We start from the raw sequence: 21,623 nt of genomic DNA on the forward strand, positions 1-21,623 counted from the left end.
CTTTTTTCTTTTTTTGACAAAGAACCTTCTTTACTAATTTACCAAAACATATATATTGATAAATATTTCTGTAACTATCTTCTGGGGTATTATTTTGTTTATGTGATTGCCAAATGGTATCCTTCTCTGTCTTTATTCTCTTCACACTGTATATTTTTAAAATATCTTGAAAGCATATAATTATTTGTTAAAAGAAATAGTGATTATATTCATACATAAAAAAACATACCAACTATATATATATTTCAAGTTATTTAATGCATTTATAAGTTTAATTGATACCATTGTAACTAAATATAACCTCTCTTACTTGGTTAATCACACAAAATGCGTATAAAGTAATTGTATCATGAGGTAATCAACAGTAGAAGAGTTGAAAATACTGTTACAAAACCGTCAAAAACATAATCAGTTCATCTAAATATCTACCAGAAAGAGATGTTTTTATTTATTTTTTGTATTGATATATACAGTGTATATATTATGTGTATGATATCCTATTTACGTCTGAAAATAATAATAATATTTTATAAAAATAGTATAACGCCGAAACTTATTCCAGTGCCACTCGCTCGGATCGAAATTCGAAAGTTATATTCCTTTTTTCTCTTTACCTAATTTAAAAATCCAAAAAACAACTGGAATATATCTATCAGCGTAGTATATGCCCTTACATATTATTTCTGACTTTTTGCAATCCGAACTTTGAGTTTAACAAAAGGAATTAAAAGGGTGAAAAGAAAAGAAAAGGTCAGAGAAAATCGAAGGTCCCATATCAGTAGTAGATAGTAACAATTAAGTTCCAAAAACAGAAACTAATATGACGCTTTTTAACACTTCAAATTTCATTACATAAGTTCCAAAAACCAAAACAAATCAGAAACAACCAAGTGGACTTGGCCTAATGGTAAATGACTCACAGCTGTGAGTACCGTTCTAGGTTCAATTTTTTTTTACCATCCGGGACACCTTAAATGGTAAGAAAATGCGGATTCTACAGGTTTCGTGGTGATTAATCCTTAGGCCTAGAAACCGTTTAGAATCACACCACGGTTATTAAAAAAAAAGAGTTGGAAAAACAACAGAGGAAGAGCAAAACAGAAACAAAGGAAAGAGATACAAAGAAAAAAAAAAGAAGGAAAGAAATACAAGTAGATACCACAACAAACAAACCTCATGCTGAAATATGAAGGAGGCAGATGAGAAGGACTAAAGCTATAAGATAGCAATCCCAAGCCAGAACTTGAAAGATGGATCAACCCTTTAGCCCGGAGAAGTTTCTTGAGAAATCCGATGATGGAGCCAAGTTGGACCCTCCCATGCAATGTAGGATTGGAAGCTTTGTCTGAGAATGACACTCTTTGTAATTTCAGTCGCCATATGATTTTGGTTCTCATGGACAAACATCAATAACCACGATTCAAATGATTGTAGGAGCTTTACGATACCATCAGCTATCAACCGGAGGCAGAGTGGAGATGAGGATGCAAAAGCACCTTTTAACATCCATCGATGAGTATTCAAACAATTACTCTTTTCTGGAGCATGTTATTCATGCATTCCACCGCCCAAAACAGTACCCTAAAAAGAGGAAAAAAACTAATAAATAAAACAGAAATTTAATGTAAGAACGACATATGTCAATGCTGTACCCTACACTAAAGAGCAGCTCTTCTTTTTCTTCTTTTTTATGCCTCAAACTCTTTAAGTCTTTGATCATCTACATTAACGGTATCACAATAAATTATTATAAATAAAAATAAAAGAAAATAAGAAAGTAAAATGAGTTTTTTTTAAAAAAATAAAAAACTTTAAAATCCCATCAAACAATTTTTTTTTTAATCCAAAAGTTTAATTATAACATAAATGGAACAACATAACTAAACTAAATTTACAGAGGAGAGACTCATGACTAAACTAGATATTGGATGAGTATCTCACCAATAGAAATACTTTTAACTTGTCTCCTCTTCGGATAATCCTATCCTTCTCTTCCTATAAATACCTCTTCACTCTCCCTCTTTCTTCACCACCAAAACCACCAGAAACAACCACTGTTAAAAACAAAACAAACTTTCTTTGTCTAAATCTGATCAGAAATATGGTCAGTCACCAAATGGAGAAAGCTTCCAACGGTACGTCGGCGCTAGAGACGCAGACGGCTGAGCTTGATCAGCCGGCAGCGCTTAGAAAAATCATATCGGTGTCTTCTATAGCCGCCGGTGTACAGTTCGGTTGGGCTTTACAACTATCTCTGTTGACTCCTTACGTGCAGCTACTCGGAATCCAACATAAATGGGCTTCTCTGATATGGCTCTGTGGCCCAATCTCCGGCATGCTTGTTCAACCCATCGTCGGTTACCACAGCGACCGTTGCACCTCAAGATTCGGCCGTCGTCGTCCTTTCATCGTCGCTGGAGCCGGTTTAGTCACCGTCGCTGTTTTCCTCATCGGTTACGCCGCCGACTTAGGTCACAGCATGGGTGATCAGCTCAACAAACCGCCTAGAACGCGAGCCATCGCGATTTTCGCTCTCGGGTTTTGGATACTCGACGTGGCTAACAACACGCTCCAAGGACCATGCCGAGCTTTCTTGGCCGATCTATCCGCGGGGAACGCGAAGAAAACGCGGACCGCAAACGCGTTTTTCTCGTTTTTCATGGCGGTTGGAAACGTTTTGGGTTACGCGGCGGGTTCTTACAGGGATCTCTACAAAATGGTCCCTTTCACGATGACAGAGTCATGCGACCTCTACTGTGCTAACCTCAAAACGTGTTTTTTCCTCTCCATAACGCTTCTGGTCTTGGTCACGTTCGTGTCTCTCTGTTACGTGACGGAGAAGCCATGGACGCCTGAGCCAACCACAGACGGGAAAGCCTCGAACGTTCCGTTTTTCGGAGAGATCTTCGGAGCTTTCAAGGAGCTGAAAAGACCGATGTGGATGCTTCTTATAGTTACTGCACTAAACTGGATCGCTTGGTTCCCTTTCCTTCTCTTTGACACTGATTGGATGGGCCGTGAGGTGTATGGAGGTAACTCAGACGCAACTGCAAGCGCAACCACTAAAAAGCTTTACAATGATGGTGTCAGAGCTGGTGCGTTGGGGCTTATGCTTAACGCTATAGTTCTTGGGTTCATGTCTCTTGGTGTTGAATGGGTTGGTCGGAAAATGGGAGGAGCTAAACGGCTTTGGGGAGTTGTTAACTTCATTCTCGCTATTTGCTTGGCCATGACGGTTCTGGTGACTAAACAAGCGGAGAATCATCGGCGAGATCACGGCGGTGCTAAAACAGGACCGCCTGGTAACGTCACTGCTGGTGCCTTAACTCTATTTGCTGTTCTCGGTATTCCTCAAGCGGTGAGTTTCTCTCTGTTTTTTTTGTTATTTTACTGAAAAAAATTGTGTCCATTGGCTAATTATTATTATTTTGATTATATTAGAAATAAATTAATATTATAATTTTGACTATTTTTTTATTTTAATTAATGGCAGATTACGTTCAGTATTCCTTTTGCACTAGCTTCCATATTTTCAAGCAATTCCGGTGCCGGCCAAGGTAAATTTTCTAATTTGAGTTTTCAATTTAATTTAATTTAGTTACCATTTTTGTTTGGATAATGCAAGTCTACACTCTTCTTAAAAGTGTTGGGACCTAAAAAAGCTATACGCATTTAATACGTACAGGTTCGTAATTTAATAACCAGTAACTAGGTTAAGATTCGCGTCTTGCGAAAATGAATATTATATATATAAATTATTTTATGTATTATATATTTTATATATTATGAAATAATAAATATATATTGAATAATTAAAAAGTCAATAACTATTACGTATATAATTAAATTGGTGCAAACATATAAATAAATTTTATTAATCCAAACAATATTTTTTTTCTATCTGATATGATGTATAATAAAATTTAAATGATAGTACATTCGTTCCCGAAAGTAAGATTTTAAAGAGATTTCACGCTTATTAAGAATATAATAAATGTTTACAGTTTAATTTATTATTTATTTTTTTATACACTTTTCAATTACTCTCCACCAATTAAATCTAATCAATTCAAATATTTATAATTAATGTTTCTCGAAAGTATACAAAAGTACGTTAAAATATAGAAAATCTATCTTTGTAAAACAAAAAAAAATTTAGAAAACCTTACTTTCGGAAACGGAAGGAGTATAACATATATAGTATATTTTAAATATTAATATTTTGTTATATAATGTTTTATACTCATATGTTTTCTATCAATTGTATCTTTTATAGCAAAAACGTTAAATTATTTGACAACAAAAATTTTATTGTGTGATTAATAGTTTTATTAATTTATATTTTTTATAAAAATTAAGTTGTTAATATTTGTTCAAAGATTTTATACAAAAAAATATTTGTCAAATTAAAATATTTATATATTTTTAAATTGTATATATTTTAATTTAAAACAATATATATATATATAAATCTTTAATTCTTAATACTTATTAAATGAAACTTTCTGCTTATATGATTTTATAATCATTTGTATCTTGTCATAACAAAAATTTTAAACCATTGATCACAAAATTTGAATGTAAAACTTTTAACATTTTAGGAATTTATAAGTGTTTTTAAAAATCCAAAATATAAAATATACATTTTCTTATATGGTTATTGTAATTGTTTAATTTATTTTAATAGTTTAAAATTAAACAAACATATGATAGAAGATACTAATTTTTATCAAATATTTATTATTCAAAATCATTAATTGTCGTATATACCGTAGCCACATTAGGCAATTCCGTAATTTTTATTTAAAGAAATAATGAGAAACATTAATAATAAATTTATGGTTAATTTAATAAAAAGCTTATTATATATTTAGATGAACCAACCTATTTCTCTAATGATTTCTAAGAATCATTGCAGTTATGACACGTGGTTACAAAAAAATGTTGTAATGCTTCTCAAATAATATATACGAGATTGAGATGATTCTATAAGTCACCGATAAAGTATTAAATATATTTGTTACAAAAAAATATTAAATATATTTACAAACGATGAATTACACCAATTTCTTGAATTAATAATGTTAAGCTAAAGATTCGTGTTTTTCATTCGAACAGGACTTTCTCTAGGTGTTCTAAATCTCGCTATTGTCGTCCCACAGGTAATAAAAACCGTCGAAAGCAGTTTTATTTATTTAACTAGAAATAAATGTTAGGATTCTGATAAATATGTTTGTTTAATTAAACGTAGATGGTGGTATCTGTGGGAGGTGGACCATTTGATGAAATCTTCGGTGGTGGTAACATTCCAGCGTTTGTGTTAGGAGCTATTGCAGCTGCGGTGAGTGGCATATTGGCTTTAACGGTGCTGCCATCGCCACCACCGGATGCTCCAGCTTTCAAAACTGGAGCTATGGGATTTCATTAAGTTTTAGCAGTGTTTGAATATTGGCCCTGTTTCTCTCATAAAACATTAGTGTTATTGTGCAAATTCTACATAAAGAGAAGAAAGGAAACTGGTCTTCTCGGGAATGGTTTGTATTTTACCTAAACCCATTATTCTCCCTTTTTCTGTAACTTAATTTGGAGTATATTTTACATTTTGTCACCTTCAAGGCTTCATTGTTACTCTTCAATGTTTCGGACCTTTCGGTAATGCCTCATAATCTACAAAGTATATATAAGGACATTAAACAACTCAATAATCATTAATTTGATTACTTTATTCACAATTTTATGACAAAGCGTGATAAGTTTTGTAACATTACAAAATAACTTGTTTAGTTTGTTTCCTATATAGTATATCATAATTTTCTTAAGAACATTTAAAAACTATATCGAAAAATTTTGGTAGAGTTTCTCAACTATTTGTTGAGGTCCCAAAATGTTTCTGACGAATTCATAAATCAATTAATGTAGGATAATTTCCCAAATTAAAAAAAAAATACAAATGAAATCTAACATTTATCATATGTTAAGAAAAGTAAATATTGCATTGTTATTTAAAAATAAACCATAAAATATATTAGTTTAGAAAAATCATATTTATACTTTTTGCTTAGGTGATTTTTGTTGTTATCAAGTATATTAAGACTATCTCCGATATTTTTCCCTATTTTTCTTCTAAAATAGAGAAATTCTATAACAGAGATATGTTTGTCTCCAATATATTTCTCTATTTTTCCTCTAAAATGAATATTTTGATGTTTTCTTTTTCTTTTTTAAAAATAATGTAAATAAAAATGTATTTGATTTATATACAAGTTGTATTTCTCAAAAAATGTTTATTTTAGTCATAATTATAAAATGAAAAATTAAGAGACCATTTAATAAATAAAAAAATATGCTTCTATGATAGAAGAATGTTATTTTATTTTTCTATATCTAGAGAAAAATAGCTATCTTTGTTTTAGGAAAAAATAAAAGTGGGTTGGAGTTAGTTTTTTATAGCATTTAGAATAAAAATAACAATGTATTTGTGATAATCTTAGAAAGAAGTAATACATAACAATACACATATTTGATTAAGAATTAGTTAATATAATATATTTGATTATTTACACTAATAATAGACAAACTATAATTTTTTTCTAATTATAACAAAATCTGTTGAGAAAAAATCTAACAAAATCTTATTTAAATATTTTTTTATAAATAACATATTAATTAATTTCGTAATTAGTAATATAATATTATTATAAATCAATGCTAATTAAAAATTTATTCTAAAACAAGAAAATAAAAATTATATACTATTTTCATAAATTTTATAGTTATATTCTGTATTATATAAAAATAGAAGTAATTTATGAATTAAATATGACAAATTATATTACATAGGTAAATTAACAAAACAAAACAAAATTTAAAAATTTTCATTTAAATAAATTATCACTCACAGTTAAAATGGTTTAAAATTCGTAAACTATTTATCTTAAACAAATCATTATATATTAATAATGCCGAATAAAAAATATAAATAATAATATTATAAAGTTATGTAATATATAACAATAAAATGAAAATTATATATTTAAAATATTTATAACAGTATCAAATACATTTATAACAGTATCAAATACATTTATAAAATGAAAAAAATATATACATGGACGTGCGGATCAAAATCTAGTTTTCTCCTGCCACACAGATAGTCTAGAGTCTTGACTGTCTGATACAAAATGATGAACAGCCATAAGAAAGGCAATAGCTTCTACTTTGCATGAACTTTGTTCGGGGATTAAAGAAAACAAAATCCTCTAACTATTTGATCGTGCTTTCTTGTATTAAAGAAAATAAGCCCCCTTAATCCATACCAGTGTGCAATATGATTATCTACCTGTAGTACCCCTTGATTATGTACTTGGAAGTAGGGTTATAGAATGTGATGGTGATCTTTAGTTAGTTAAAATTTTTCATGATCTCTTCCTGATATGCCTAATCGATATCAGTCCAAAGGTTAAAAGTTTGTAAGAGCACGATTAACTCGGGTTCTTAGAGCATGAATAACTTTGGTCTCTTAGCCGGGGTTCTTAACTCATGATTTGACCTTTTTCTTTTTTACACTTTTCGGCTAAGAGACGACTCTTATATTTCTTATTTAAGAGACGGTTGCTTAGCTTTTCTTAGTTAAAATCTAAGAAAATCTAAGAACGGTCTCTTAGCCGAAGCTAAGAATCCCAGTTAAGAGACTGGGGTTAATCATGGTCTTAATTTGGGGTTCTTAACTCATGATTTGATATTTTTTTTAATATATTTTTCGGCTAAGAGCCGGCTCTTATATCTCTTATTTAAGAGACGGTTCTTAGTTTTTCTTAGTTAAAAACTACGAAACGGTTCTTAGCCGAAGCTAAGAACCTCACCTAAAAATCCGGAAGGGTAAAACCGGAAATCCGAAGAGCAAGGTGGGCCTTAGACCATAATTATCGCGGTTTCTAAAACCCGATTCTGTGTGATTTTAATGTGTGGGCCCCACGTGTTTTTTAAAAAACGGTCACGAAAGTCGCGAGTGAAGGATCGGTCTTGGACTGGTTTTTTTACTGTTTGCGGGCCCACCGACACGTGGCGACCCGCGATTGGTTCAATTTTTTTTTCTTTTTTTTTAAGGACAAAAAAAAATCAAAAAAAAATTAAAGACCCATATCGGGTATCAAGCGATAATCATGCTCTTAGAGCACCCGCAATGGTGTTACCCAAGGAGGAGTCCTTAGAGCATGCGCAACGGGAATCCTTAGGTAAGAATCCTTAGGGAAAAAATAATTAAATAATCAGTGGATCCCACCAAAAACTAAGGATTCAATCCTTAAAATTCTTAAATAAGAACTCTTTCTTAGTGAATCCTTGCACTATTTGCGGGTCCCCACAACTACGTGGCGGCCCGTGAATGGTCATTTTTTTTTTTTTTTTTTTTTTAAAAAAATCCAAAATATCCGGAATTAATCTGAAATGCCCTTGTCGCTAAAAACTCCAATGAGTCTCACCGTTGCGCATGCTCTTAGAAAAAGTGTATTTTGATTTTTTAAGTATTATTTTTTTTTTCCTTTTCAAAAAAAAAATATATATATCAAACAATCGCGGATCGCCACATGTCGTGGGGACCCGAAAATAGTGCAAGGATTTACTAAGAAAGAATCCTTATTTAAGAATTTTAAGGATTGAATCCTTAACTTTTGGTGGAGTGTATCAATTATTTAATTATTTTTTCTCTAAGGAGTCCAGCTCAAGGGACTCCTGTTGCGGATGCTCTTATCTTCTTCTTCTTTACTCCCTCCGTTCCTAAAAGATAGACTTTTTAGTATTTTCACACATATTAAGAAAACACATTAAACTACCATAATAAATGTATCGTTTTCTGTAATTTTCAATTTTCAATAACTTTTAACCAATAGTAATTCAATAAAGACAATTAATTTTCTTGAAATTTACAATTTTTTCATAGAAAACACAAAAAATACATCTTTCTGAAACAAACGTTTTTTCTAGAAAGTCTATTATTAAGGAACGGAGGGAGTATTGTTTTATCTTTGAGCTCTCACGTACATACACACTCGTCCAATTCAGAATTTCAGTGGGATCTGTAGAAACCTTATGATCGAAACAAACATGCTTCTTCACACTGTATCTTCATCTTCTCCTCCCCTTCATTCTCAAATCCTCCCTTCTTCCGGGTCATTCAAGTTATCGCCCAAAAAGATTTATTTTCAGGTAAACACTCATCATTCTTAGTTGATAATCTCAGTCATTTTAGGGTTTCAGATACATGGAAGGACTTTACCCATTCCATCATTTCATGGTACTTATTCACCTATCTTCTTCCTTTGCTTTAAGTTTCATCACTTTCATTTCATTGTATGATCCTCAAAGGCTCAAACTTTCCTGCAGAACTTGCTGCTAGAGGTTTACCGGTTTTGAACAAAGCTTCCTTGAAGAAGATACCAATAAAGGGATCAACTTTCTTGCTGGCCCAGAGCTTGTTGATCATCTCTTCTAACCCTCAGTTAGAAGCAGCAGCAGCACAAACCTTGAAGCCAGAACCCATTTACGAAGTTGGAGAGTTGTTTGAACTAAGTATCCAGCTTTCTTACTTGTTGTTACTACTTGGTTTGCTCGGTGTTGGTACTTTCTATGTGATGCGTCAAGTACTTGTCCGCAGAGAGCTTGACCTCTCCGCCAAAGAATTACAGGTATAGATTTTGATCCAAGTATTAACCTTTGTGGCAGATAAACAAACTCAGATGAAATCTGAACGTTACGGAGTTCGTTAGACTAAGCCAAGTACTAGCAATGCTTAGTTTTGGTAGTCTTAATCAAACCTGCGTTCCATGGTTTTGTTTTGTTGTCTGAATAATCTCAAGGAACAAGTTAGGAGCGGGGATGCAAGTGCAACAGAGCTCTTTGAGCTAGGTGCAGTGATGCTGAGACGGAAATTCTATCCTGCAGCCAACAAGTTCTTGCTTCAAGCCATCCAGAAATGGGACGGTGATGACCAAGATCTTGCTCAGGTACTAAAAGTTTGCACTCACACACTGGATACACAGAAAGTGATGAGAGTCCATTGATAACATTGCAAAGTTCAACAGGTTTATAACGCTCTTGGAGTGAGTTATGTTCGAGAGGAGAAACTGGACAAAGGAATCGCTCAGTTCGAAACGGCGGTGAAGCTGCAACCTGGCTATGTAACGGCTTGGAACAACCTTGGAGATGCTTACGAGCAGAAGAAAGAGCTGCCTTTGGCGTTGAAAGCTTTTGAAGAGGCCTTGTTGTTTGATCCGAACAATAAGGTGGCTCGGCCTCGACGAGATGCCTTGAAGGATCGTGTCAAGCTCTATAAAGGCGTTGTGGCGGTTAAATCTAAGAAACGGTGACGAGGAAAGCTAAGACGCGGACTCGAACCAAGAACCGTTCTACTCTCTCTCCTCACTGTTTCTTTTCTTGTGTACTTTGTAAGGAGATTTTATGTTAGTAGGAAAATAAAACTTTTTTCGTGTTAATGGAAATGGAATGCCTATATTATTATTTGATCAAGTATACTTTAAGACTAAACATAGGAGCAAGGCACCAGATTCTAAAGTCATCACTCGGTCCGTTGTCGTTTTGCTTTTACTTTTCTCATCCAATCTTTGCATTCATCTGTGGAGCCATTGGGATAAGCTAGCTGCCATGTGAGAAGCTTTTGTTGCTACAAAACAGAGCAAACGGGTATCATGTATGTGAGAGAAGCAATGACGATTAAACTGCTAAGAGAATCAATAATTGAAACGAAGTCTGTTTTTACCCATTCACGGATGTGGTATCCTCCTTTAAGCTCTGCAATTTCCATGATCACCCTGCCATTCACCAGAGGATTTACATCCCAGATGCTATCAAGACCTGTAATGTTAAAGGCAATAAACACAATCACGTATGTGGAGCCTTAGTAACTAGCATACATCCTAACCTCTTAAAAAAAGTCCATCTTTGATGCTACAATTTATTAAGCATGCTAACGCTTACCCAGTTCACAGATGGTTCCCTCGATTGTTAGGTAACGTTCTCGCAGCTTGTCCAGTTGGAAGTCCAGCTGCTCAGTTTCTTGATCTTCCTTCATGCCATCAACCTTGCTCAACAACAGAGATGTTAAGAGTGCAACACGCCAGAAGTCTTTGATATCTCTAAGAAGAAACCCTGGAATTGTAATAAAACAAACAATTTTAGCTACATATATACGGTCAGATCTAAAGTGTCCACTGAATCACAATTTTACAATACTCGTAGTTTACAGAGAAGATTATCAGAAGTTATAAGCTATACCATATCAATTAAATTGGGTACAATGCAATACCATAGAGGCTACAGAGGAGTACCTGTGAGTGCTCTTATTTTCGAAGTTTCTGGGATCTCTGGATCATCAGCGGAGATGGACTTCCAGTGCTCAAGAATATCAGTGGCCCAATCAAGGTTGTCTACTTGTGCGCCACTCTTCAACTGGAGGGAATGAATCAGCGATAGGAATTTCTCGGTGGTACGATGTATATTAATAACCTGAAGAAGATGGATTTCATTATTATGATAGTCATGAATCTGTTAGGCTGTAAAGCAGTCCAACTTAAACAAAGCATGGTAAAATGAGATATACACCGCTCTCGAACAAGACCACACCACCAAATCAGTGCAAAACATAGGTGAAGGCTTTAATTTTACCATGTTAGTTGGTTTTCCCGTTATTACCAAGCAACACACATATCGCCATGTTACTGCATTTAAGGCCTAAAATATTGAACATTAATAATCAGAGCTCACCGTTTCAGCATCACTGGTCTTCCGCTTCATGGAGAACTTGAATATGTGGTTGACAACAGGGATCTGGAAAAAAGAGCTCAAATTTTGTTAGATTTATTTTTCAAACTCAGATTTGTTTGATCCAAGCAAAGATAACAAGAGTTCAAATACGTGAACTACAGTACCATTTTGCCCTTATTGTCTTTGTAGACGGTTTTCCTAAAGGGGAGAAACAGAGCAGCATACAGAGCAAGCCTTCTTTGTTCACCCTGAAACCAAATAAGACACCAATAAAATCTAACTGAATATATATAGAAAGGGAGCCAGAAGCGATCATGACAGTATAATAACTCACGCTGAACTTTCCTAGCCCAGGTGTTTGAATGAGGCTCCACATAGCTTCCAAGAATGCTTTGCAGATGCTAAAAAGCCAGACATGTTAGTGCTTTTGCAAAATATTAACCCCAGTGTAAGAGAACCAGATTAGCTAAGTAGAGTAGAAATGAGATAAACCTGCCACAGTTCTCTGACGGTGCAGGCTCGGATGAAGAGGGAAAGGCAAAGACAACTCCAAACAGTTTCAGATCAGAAATATACGTTACTGCTGAAACTGGCCCATTCCCAGATATCATCAAATCAATCTGCAGGAAGAAATCAAGTTGCGTCACAATACAACCCTAAAAAGAGAGGTTGACAGCGGAATAAGCTAATATCCAGCAAGCAGGAAGATCAGACACATACTTCATTCCCAATCCGCTCCCTGCTAATTTTTTCACCAAGCGCTACCCTAACTTCCTCGCTTGAAGCATCTTGTTTTAGTTCTTCATCCAGCGTAAAACCAAATCTTGCACCTGTTACGGCAGTAAATTGACAAAACGACAACCACAGATCTCAAACGAAAGATCTGATATGAGTAATGTAATGACATTGGAAAAAGATATAATAAAGGTACCAAAGCGAATAGCCCTGAGAACTCGCAAAGGATCATCCAAGAATGTAGCTTTTGCAGGCAATGGCGTGACAATTCGTCCGGACTCAAGATCATCGATGCCTGTGATTTATTCAGTTCCTTGTAAACTATTATTTAGAACATCACAGGAACACAATGCTGGCAAACACTAGAACGCACGCACTAACCTCTTTCTGTAAGATCTTCTATTGAGCCAGTGTTAATGTTGTAGAACAAGCTGTCAAATTTAAAAAAAAAAAATCATAAAAAAATGTCACAAACACATACGTTGATACAGATCATAACTATTCTTGTTCTTGACGAAGATAAGAGTACCTATTTATGGTTAAGTCTCTCCTGTAAGCATCCTCTTTTGGGGTGCCAAATTTCTGCAATAGAGCAGCACTAACTGTTAGGTTCTTTCTGGAATAGGATGTGTTATGCATTCGTATGAGATGAATAAGGAGCAGTACCATTGTTGGAATACGACTATTCTCTGTGTACTCTTCAGATCTCAAGTTGACAAAATCTATCCACTGGTTATAAATGCGCACCTTGGCCGTCTCCAAATGTTTGGATTGGTCAGGATTCCTGAGAAAAGGCCAACAAGATGACATCAAGAACTATAGCGTAAGGGTAATAATACTAATAGATTCAGGTTGAAAAAAGTTAAAAGAACCTTTCAATAACAGTGTCGCCTTGAACTTGTTCGCCTCTAGAAGCCAAATACTCCTTGAGCTTATCAAGAAACTCGCTTCCATACATATTGTCGATTGCTATGTCAATATCATCACACTCTCTCCCTAGAAGCTGTAAAACACACAAGATCAAGTAAACATGAGCGAGAGTATCCAACGGCATATCCTCCTCCTATAGGAGCCAATAATCCAAACCTAATTTTCGTTTGATCAATTCTAATTTTAGCGAATCTAACGGCGGGAGTACTCCAGTGTTCGTACCTTATCGCGCACCCAACCGCCGGCGACTCGGAGCTGCGTGTCGAGGTTGCAAAACCGAAGAGTACCGAGAAGCCGATCGAAAATCTCCCGCTCTTTCTCAGTGATCTCGATATTCTCCTTCAATTCGACTGAGAGTTTTGATTGCTTCTCCTCCTCCTGCTCCACTCCAACAGCCGTCGTCATCGTCGAGAACCAGTAACAACGCAGATTACGAGAAACCAAAACGCCGGAAATGTGCAGAAGCGATGAAGGACGGAACGCGACGGTTGAGAAACGGCAACGAGAAGGAAGGCCCAGCAGAAGGGGTCTCGGCAGATTTATAATAGTGTTGATTGGGAGAGACACTCTCATGGTGTTTTTAAGCGGCGCGTTTCCATCTCCGGCGGTTTACGGGGATTGAGTGGAGTTTATGGGCCAGCTTGGATCCGTACAAAGTTAGAGCTATTATTAAGCCCAATAAAAGCCTAGTTTCATACCTTCCAAAATGTTTGTTTTATATAATTTGAAGCCGTGCATATATATTTTTCTTTGATTAACCAAGATGTCTCAACTAATCCTCTAGAAGAACAGCACCGACGAAGATCCACGATTTTCTAATGAAGTCTGAGGTCTCATGTGTTGTCTACTTGGTTGTATTGTTGTATATTTTCAAGACATTAGAAAAAAAGTCAAATCTCCATATTTCTAAGTTTATGTCACAAAAATAGCCTTCAAAAACTAAAATGATCAAAATAGCATTTTATCTTTTGAAAAAATTAAATTTTTTTAATTTTTCAAAATTTGAAATCTTATCCCAAAACCCCATTCCCCAACTCTAAACCCTAAACCCTAAAACCTAAACCCTAAACCCTAAACCCTAAACCCAAAACCCTACTCCCCAACTCTAAACCCTAAAACCTAAACTCTAAACCCTAAACTCTAAACCCTAAACCCTAAATCCTAAACCCCACTTCTTAACTCTAAACCCTAAATTAAGTTATCATTGGGGTATAAGTGTATATTTATCTCTTTTGATAAAACATTAAGTGTTATTTTGGTCATTTTTATTCTTACAGGCTATATTTGTGACAAAAACTTTTTTAGTGCTATTCTAGTCATTTTCTCTAGAAGAAAATTCAAATTTTCTTTCATTTGGTGCAAATATTATCCTACGATGGGTAGCAAGACTATTTTAAATCTACCATCGAAGACTTTACGTGACATCTACGGAACTGTATATAAACAGAGTTGGATTCGTGAATAAATGCATCAAATCTTGAATACCAAGAAAGAATGAAAGTCAATCCCCTCGTTGATACGTACTAAAACAAACAAAATCAAGAACAACTGTACAACCACACATAATTTCTGTTATAGATATTTTCACGGTTCAATGGGATTAGGCTTTCGAGACTTCGAAAGCTTTACAATGAACTAAAGTTTCTATAGCTAATAAATTTACCAATTAAGTTTTTGTTTTTTCTTAAATTGCTCAAAGCCCTTAAAATTGTTCAGAGTCCAACTTCTCTTTCTTTTCTCACGTTTCGTTGATGTTTTTAAAAGCTTAAATTCAAGGCATTAGTAAATAAATTTTTTTTTTTAAGTCACAGCCAAACATTGGTCTAACGCTATTATTTTAGAAGTCTTAACATTAACAACCAACCCTAAACAATCACAGCCATATAACGTGTTTCAATATTTTGTAGAGTGATTTTGTCGGATATACACAAAATTAACGGAAAGATATTAGCCATGTACACATGATGTAACGCAAGGGTAGTTTACTGTAAATTTTATGTCTCACACTTCCCAAATTACTCCCATCTCATCTACACCATTTCTCTTTCTTCATCTCACACCACTAAATTTCTTTTTTCTTATCATCTTCAGACAATCATCTATTTTTCTTACAATCCTCTTTTTTCATATCAATATATATATATCAACTTAATTAATAACATCATCTTTTGAAATCCACGGCTCGTATTCTCCATATAACCAACATTTTTATTCTCCGACAACGTCCTCCTCGTCTCGTTTGTACAGCCTACGCATCATTTCGTTGACGATGAATATGCAAATATTACGGAGAAATCGTAGTCTCAAATTCTATCATGCTTCTTGGAACAATATCCAAACTCTAAAACATTGAAGCTCCCGTGTTATCATCTTGGCCTCCATCACAGTAAAAGACAATGGTAGAAAGAAGATAACTCAAGTGTTATCAGTTAATGACCATGTTATTTAGGCGCAAATAAGATTATCAGATATTTGTTACTTGTTAACAGAACATGAAACATGTTTAAACAATCTTTCTATATTAAAAAAGGCTTTGAATCACTTCCAGGGTATCCGGCTCGGATGCCACGTCATCAATTAGTACTCTGGTGATCTGACACCTGTCCTCGTTAATCAAAACATTCCGTTCCATTGTGTTTTCGTACGGGCTTTTTTTTGTTTTTGGCAAAGTTGGGCTTCGGTCCGTTAAGCGTCACCCCGCTAAACCTAATTATCGTCTCCGTTCATCCGAGTCTGATCTCGGCGGCGAGAATGACGATCCATGTTCTCCTTCTCCCTGTAACGGACTTGACTTTAATGGCATCAATGCGTCCGTCGAGATCTCCGTTATAAATAGGTTAGTATTCACCATTCGTGAGATCTTGCTCTTTTCATCTCTCTGCTGCTTATCCTTTATTCTCGATCTTCTACTCATCTCTCTAAATGGCCATCTCTAGGTTTTTTTCTGATTTGAAGACCAGGAAGTGTTCAAACGTTAAGCGGGGTGGATATTGCGGCTTCATCTAATCTCTTTGCAATCTAATCGCGTCTTCACACAGCTTCTTCCCCGTTTATCTGTAACATCCTCATCCTCAACATTATTAATACTATCCTCTTTCTTTTCGTGACAATAGTGTTTCTTTTTTAGCCGCACCAAACAGGAATTGAGTTTTTATCCTCGCCAAATCATGCCCAGACAATCAGAGCTTCGGTTCGAACGATTCCAATTCTTCACTGGAGACAAACCAACGAAACCCAGGTGCAAAGTCTGGGTCTTTTTATATTTATCAATATTAAATTCACTATTTTGTGAAAGTCAATATCTTTTTCTTGGCTTCCATTGATGCTAAGAACATTAGTGTATGTATTTAAATGTTACTGGTCACTGTAAGTTTGGGAGCTGAGCTAGCTGCAGTTTAAAATCTACACTTGTGTATGCATGTGCTTTACATCACCTTTTGGTAAGAAAAATCTCAGAGTCTTCTTAGCTGGGTTGTGTTCTTGGCCTGCAGGGCTTCAGCAATCGATGTCAAGGAGACAGTGAATGATGACATGTGTGTGCTTATCTCCAGCTTTAATTACCAATGCCTACACTTTGGTCTCTGTACAAAACGCAGATGCTTTAGACAAGAAACCATGAGTTTGCCGTAACTGCCAGGGCATTGGTACTGTTCTTTGTGAGTTACATTTTCTTAGCCTACTAAACTCTTATATATATATATATATGATTACTCTGCGTAAGCTGACATCTTTCTATGTTCAAAGTCGTAACTATTCTCTGTTTCCGTTTGATATGCTTAAGCTTCAAGAGCTTAGCATTGATGCCCTTATGTGTTTATATGATTAGGTGATATGTGCGGGGGGTACATGAAAATGGAAAGCTCCCAACCGAAAACGAGCCAAAGATAGGTTTGAGTTTATAGAATGTCCGAACTGTTAAGGTTTGTCTCTCCCTCTTTCCCAACATTTATTTGTAATGTAGTTTGGTTTCCGTAACCCCTGTTTTATTTGGTGGCTCCTGTTTGTAAACAGGTGGAGGGTTTTCCCGGTCTGTTTAGGTAGAAGGTGGTGCCGTACAATGTACAATGGTTGTCTTCTTCCCAATTCTTGAGCAGGTATATAGTACATGTCCTCATTTCATCTCCACATAAAGATAATTGGTCTGTTTTGACTGGGAAAAATGTGTTACTTTTTCTCTCAGCACAATGGCAATAGTTATGATTATAGAAGAGGAAGAAAAGTAATACATTCATGTGAAGCTATAGATGAATGGGATGCTAGAACATGTTTTGTAATGCTGCTAGAAATGTGTTGTTAATTCTTTACAAACCGAAGAGTTTTCTTCTTCCTTAGACAGTCTTGACGACTCAATTTCACATTCCCTACATCGATGACAACGATACAAACCTCAGTCCTCAAACATGAACCAGTCCCTGAGAAGAACCTCTTCCATATGCATTTGAAAGAAAAAATGTAACACCCCATCAGCCTTATATGTTGGATTGAGATATGACCGAGATTGATAGTAATCCGATATACTTATTTAAACTAAAATAACTTGACGCCTGATCCTTATAAGGGAAGGAAAAGACAAAAAAAAAGGAGGACAAGAGAAAAGAAGGGAATGAGGAGGAGAAAAAAACTAGACGACTGAAGAAGAAGAAGATGATGATAATGGCAGCGTTGATTTCTTTAGAAAGAGGAAGTTATAAATAATATTTTTTAGTCAAAAAAAGTTATAAATAATTATGTATTGTCTTGACCGGAAAATAGGTATGTAGGCACACGTATACACACAACACACGGTAAAACACACAGAAATGGTTTAAAATTTAACTAATTCATTAAATAACTAATCGGTTAAGCAAATCAGGTCATTACAATTTTCTAAAACACAGATAGTGTTTCTGTTCAAAAGTTAATTCATTCATTAACAAAACTAATTGGTTAAGTAAATCAGGTTAGGTAAATCTTGGTGTTATATAATTAAAAAAATTAAAGAATTTTTTACCTCAACATTCTATTTTTTTTTATAATGATGAATCACATTATTTTATTATTTATTTCATATTCATATTTCATATTTTAAATTTAAATTTGCTTATTAACAATTTCCAGTTGATTATTTTAAATAAATAAACTAAAACAGTCTTTTCATCAAAAATCCTAACAAATAATAAATCTAATTTATTTTTATAATATTTCAAATGAGAATTTACTTTTTAAGTATTTTTAAGTAAATATAAATTCACTAACATTGTTAACTTCATTTTCGTATATAATATTACATATAAGATACTGTATAACGCAAAGAAATGATTTTGTATAATAAAATTAATGTAAGGATTATATATTATAAGTTAGTCAGTTATATTTGTTTCAAAACTTCGAATTAATTATACTGATAGCATGGTTATTTTAGTTATAAGAGAGCTCTGACATCTCTGCAGAACTGTTGGATTTTTTTACTTTTGAACCCATAAGAACTATAAGTACAACATTCCGTTTAGCGTAGTTTTTTTAAATTGGTTTTATATTTTTACACTTTCACAGCAGATGTTACATTTCAAAGAATAAATCTCCTTGTCTACGTGTGTTGTCCTTATGCTTCAAATTAATAGCTATAACTTAATCTCCTTTAAAACAGAAATGAACAATTTTCTTTAAACCAAAAGACATACCAAACCGTAATGCACACTTTACTTCCAACATAATATATTTCAAATAAGTTTGTAGGTGTTCAGTCTGCACTTTATATTCTGACATGCAAATCAAATATACACATCCACACACTTAAGTGCCCAAATTAGAGAAACCCACAATTAACCAACAAATTATAGATTACTAATTATAAATAAATATAATAAGAAAGTCCACATACACCTCAAACATAATCTCTACAAACCCTAATATTATTTGAGACCATAGACGTCAAAATACACTGTTTTTGCAAAAACAAACATAAAATACAAACAACAAAAGTATATAATTATATAGTTACATAGATCACATGTAAACCAAATTTCGCGCGTAGCGCGGACCGGCCCTAGTAATATACTTATTGATATATTTGTTAGCCATATACAACAAAAGATTCAAGATAGGTATTGAAACATCACTATTGCGTAATCTATTTTTTAGAAGCTAACAAATCATGTATCAGCTACTGCAAGATATGTTAGTCGGTATATAAATTGTTAACTGGTATATTTTTTGTTACATGATACATAGTTTGATTTTAAAGAATAAATATTCAACTAACAAATAACATATCAAACAAGTGTATCAACTAACAGACAATTTATCAGCTAAAAAATAATGTATCAATTAAGAATAACTATTTGTACTCCTTTTTCTAAATATTTATCAGTTAAAAGTAATTTGTTTGTAACATAACAAAGCATATATCCAAACGACAATATAAAATTGTGATTCTCCTAAAACATAATAATATCTGGTAACTTTGAAAATGTTGGCTAACATTGTTGTTATCCAGACCGAAAACTAACTTGAAGAATTCGCTCAATCGGCTCTCCTTTGGTTACTACTCGGATAAATTTCGCCGATTTTGTTTCTCACGCAAAGGAACTTCAGGAGGATTGTGTCTTAACTCATCTTAAGGAACACCACCTAAACATTGAAGTAGTTTCGGCGGTGACAGACGCGGTGAACTCCAAACGAGTGAATAAATAACAGAGAAGATTGATTCTTTGATTTCTTACATGATACTTTGATTAGAAAACGAAGGCATCAGTAATAGGGGAAGAGCTATATATTGTCGAGGAGTTCATTGTTGTTATGGTATCGAAAATGAAGAGAATTTTTAAAAATTGATAAAAAAATAATCTAAAGTTTCAGATTTATAATTAATGGTTACAGAAAAAAGAAGGAAAAGCCACTGCAAAAATGAAGAGTATACTTAAGTTAAATTCACCGCACTCTTCGTAACCAACTAAAATGCCATGTAGGACTAGTTAAAAAAGACAATAAAAATAGCTGAAAAAAAAACAACACCGACATTAATTAACGCCGACTAAAAACCTAAACTCTAAAACCATAAATCATAAATCTGAAACACTAAACCATAAATCCCAATCCTAAAATCTATACCCTAAATCTTAAACCTTAAACCCAAACTCTAAACAATAAACCTTAAATCCTAAAATCTAAACCCTAAACCCAAAACTCTAAACCATAAACCCTAAACTCTAAACCCTAAATCCTAAATCGTAAACTCTAAACCCAAAACTTCAAATCCTAAACCCTAAACTCTGAATCGTAAACCCTAAACTCAAACCTCTAAACCGTAAACCCATATGCTAGTTAATAAGATTAAGGTTTATGGTTTAGAGGTTTGGGTTTAGGGTTTGGGTTTAAGATTTAAAGTTTTGGGTTTAGGGTTTAGAATTTAGGGTTTAGATTTTAGGATTTAGAGTTTAGTGTTTAGAGTTTTGGGTTCAGGCTTTAGGGTTTAGATTTTAGGATTTATGGTTTATTGTATAGGGTTTGGGTTTAGGGTTTAAGATTTAGGGTTTAGATTTTAGGATTGGGGTTTATGGTTTAGTGTTTTAGATTTAGGATTTATGGTTTTAGAGTTTAGATTTTTAGAATTTAGAATTTTGCAGATGGCGCTAATTAATATCGGTGTTGTTTTTTTTTCCAGCTATTTATTTTTTTATTTTTATTATTTTTTAAAACTATTCGTACATGACATTTTGGTTGGTTATGAAGAGTGTGGTAAATTTAACCATTCACCATATGGATGAACCTAAGTATTGCTCTTACGTCAATTACTCTATTTTTAAGGCTTCCGTCGAAACAAAAAAAAAAAAATTTAAGTTCATTAATAGTTGAAATACGGATGATATATAAAGTGAGATACGAAGATAGAATATATAAGCCGGCAAGTTCCAAATATTGGGAGAAAAGCTACACCCACGGGGAAACTAAAACACCACAAAAAAAAAAAAAAAATCATAACCATTCTAAGATGGATAAAACAAAAAGAATGTAACGGTTTATCCGTATTGAATTTGGTTTATTCTAGAAAGTATATGAAGGGAAACAAAACTCATAACATAGAGGCATGGACCATTCGGATTTGAAATGAAGAAGAGAGATTCTCAGCCAGCCTTCTTCAATTTTTAGTTTGCGATTGGTTTCCTCCCGCGTAGTTTCCTCCCGCGTAGTCTCGCGACCCA

The 21,623-nt window shown here is 34.0% G+C and overlaps 3 protein-coding genes and 1 long non-coding RNA gene across 5 annotated transcripts; 3 read left to right on the top strand and 1 right to left on the bottom strand.

The window, feature by feature from the left end:
* The first annotated feature begins 2,011 nt into the window (after positions 1–2,011).
* LOC106306453 (sucrose transport protein SUC2) lies at positions 2,012–5,544 on the top strand. Its single transcript, XM_013743080.1, has 4 exons — positions 2,012–3,358; positions 3,494–3,557; positions 5,119–5,162; positions 5,252–5,544. Exons 1-4 carry the CDS (start codon positions 2,102–2,104, stop codon positions 5,426–5,428), a joined length of 1,542 nt encoding a protein of 513 aa, XP_013598534.1. The 5' UTR covers positions 2,012–2,101; the 3' UTR covers positions 5,429–5,544.
* A 3,474-nt stretch (positions 5,545–9,018) lies between these two features.
* On the top strand, positions 9,019–10,522 carry LOC106301173 (uncharacterized protein ycf37-like). Its single transcript, XM_013737516.1, has 5 exons — positions 9,019–9,204; positions 9,256–9,292; positions 9,382–9,683; positions 9,855–10,001; positions 10,080–10,522. Exons 1-5 carry the CDS (start codon positions 9,088–9,090, stop codon positions 10,362–10,364), a joined length of 888 nt encoding a protein of 295 aa, XP_013592970.1. The 5' UTR covers positions 9,019–9,087; the 3' UTR covers positions 10,365–10,522.
* Positions 10,491–14,045, bottom strand: LOC106301172 (CCA tRNA nucleotidyltransferase, mitochondrial-like). Its single transcript, XM_013737515.1, has 15 exons — positions 13,666–14,045; positions 13,386–13,516; positions 13,180–13,297; positions 13,043–13,095; positions 12,895–12,944; positions 12,710–12,808; positions 12,499–12,608; positions 12,271–12,398; positions 12,113–12,179; positions 11,943–12,026; positions 11,779–11,841; positions 11,343–11,520; positions 10,993–11,163; positions 10,775–10,869; positions 10,491–10,678 (listed from the first exon to the last, which is right to left on the bottom strand). The coding sequence occupies exons 1-15, from the start codon at positions 14,014–14,016 to the stop codon at positions 10,574–10,576; spliced, it is 1,803 nt and encodes a 600-aa protein (XP_013592969.1). The 5' UTR covers positions 14,017–14,045; the 3' UTR covers positions 10,491–10,573.
* Positions 14,046–16,130: 2,085 nt separating this feature from the next.
* On the top strand, positions 16,131–17,819 carry LOC106304345. Of its 2 annotated transcripts, XR_001262717.1 has the most exons (7): positions 16,131–16,279; positions 16,380–16,499; positions 16,571–16,681; positions 16,935–17,099; positions 17,270–17,363; positions 17,455–17,537; positions 17,624–17,819. It is a non-coding gene; the product is annotated as an uncharacterized LOC106304345 (long non-coding RNA). The 2 variants fall into 2 exon arrangements; XR_001262716.1 differs by having other exon boundaries at positions 17,455–17,819.
* The last annotated feature ends 3,804 nt before the right edge of the window (positions 17,820–21,623 follow it).

Source organism: Brassica oleracea, chromosome C7, assembly GCF_000695525.1.
Source record: "Brassica oleracea var. oleracea cultivar TO1000 chromosome C7, BOL, whole genome shotgun sequence".
In the NCBI taxonomy this organism is placed as follows: Eukaryota; Viridiplantae; Streptophyta; class Magnoliopsida; order Brassicales; family Brassicaceae; genus Brassica; species Brassica oleracea.

Bases quoted from the DNA above. Each gene is read 5' to 3' on its own strand.
- LOC106306453 (XM_013743080.1), top strand. From the start codon at position 2,102: ATGGTCAGTCACCAAATGGAGAAAGCTTCCAACGGTACGTCGGCGCTA. The intron at 3,359-3,493 runs GTGAGTTTCTCT...AATTAATGGCAG, and splicing joins TTCTCGGTATTCCTCAAGCG to ATTACGTTCAGTATTCCTTT. The intron at 5,163-5,251 runs GTAATAAAAACC...AATTAAACGTAG, and splicing joins TCGCTATTGTCGTCCCACAG to ATGGTGGTATCTGTGGGAGG.
- LOC106301173 (XM_013737516.1), top strand. From the start codon at position 9,088: ATGATCGAAACAAACATGCTTCTTCACACTGTATCTTCATCTTCTCCT. The intron at 9,293-9,381 runs GTACTTATTCAC...ACTTTCCTGCAG, and splicing joins ACCCATTCCATCATTTCATG to AACTTGCTGCTAGAGGTTTA. The intron at 10,002-10,079 runs GTACTAAAAGTT...AAAGTTCAACAG, and splicing joins ATGACCAAGATCTTGCTCAG to GTTTATAACGCTCTTGGAGT.
- LOC106301172 (XM_013737515.1), bottom strand. From the start codon at position 14,016: ATGAGAGTGTCTCTCCCAATCAACACTATTATAAATCTGCCGAGACCC. The intron at 12,609-12,709 runs GTACCTTTATTA...CTGCCGTAACAG, and splicing joins TCTCAGGGCTATTCGCTTTG to GTGCAAGATTTGGTTTTACG. The intron at 10,679-10,774 runs GTAAAAACAGAC...TCTGTTTTGTAG, and splicing joins GATACCACATCCGTGAATGG to CAACAAAAGCTTCTCACATG.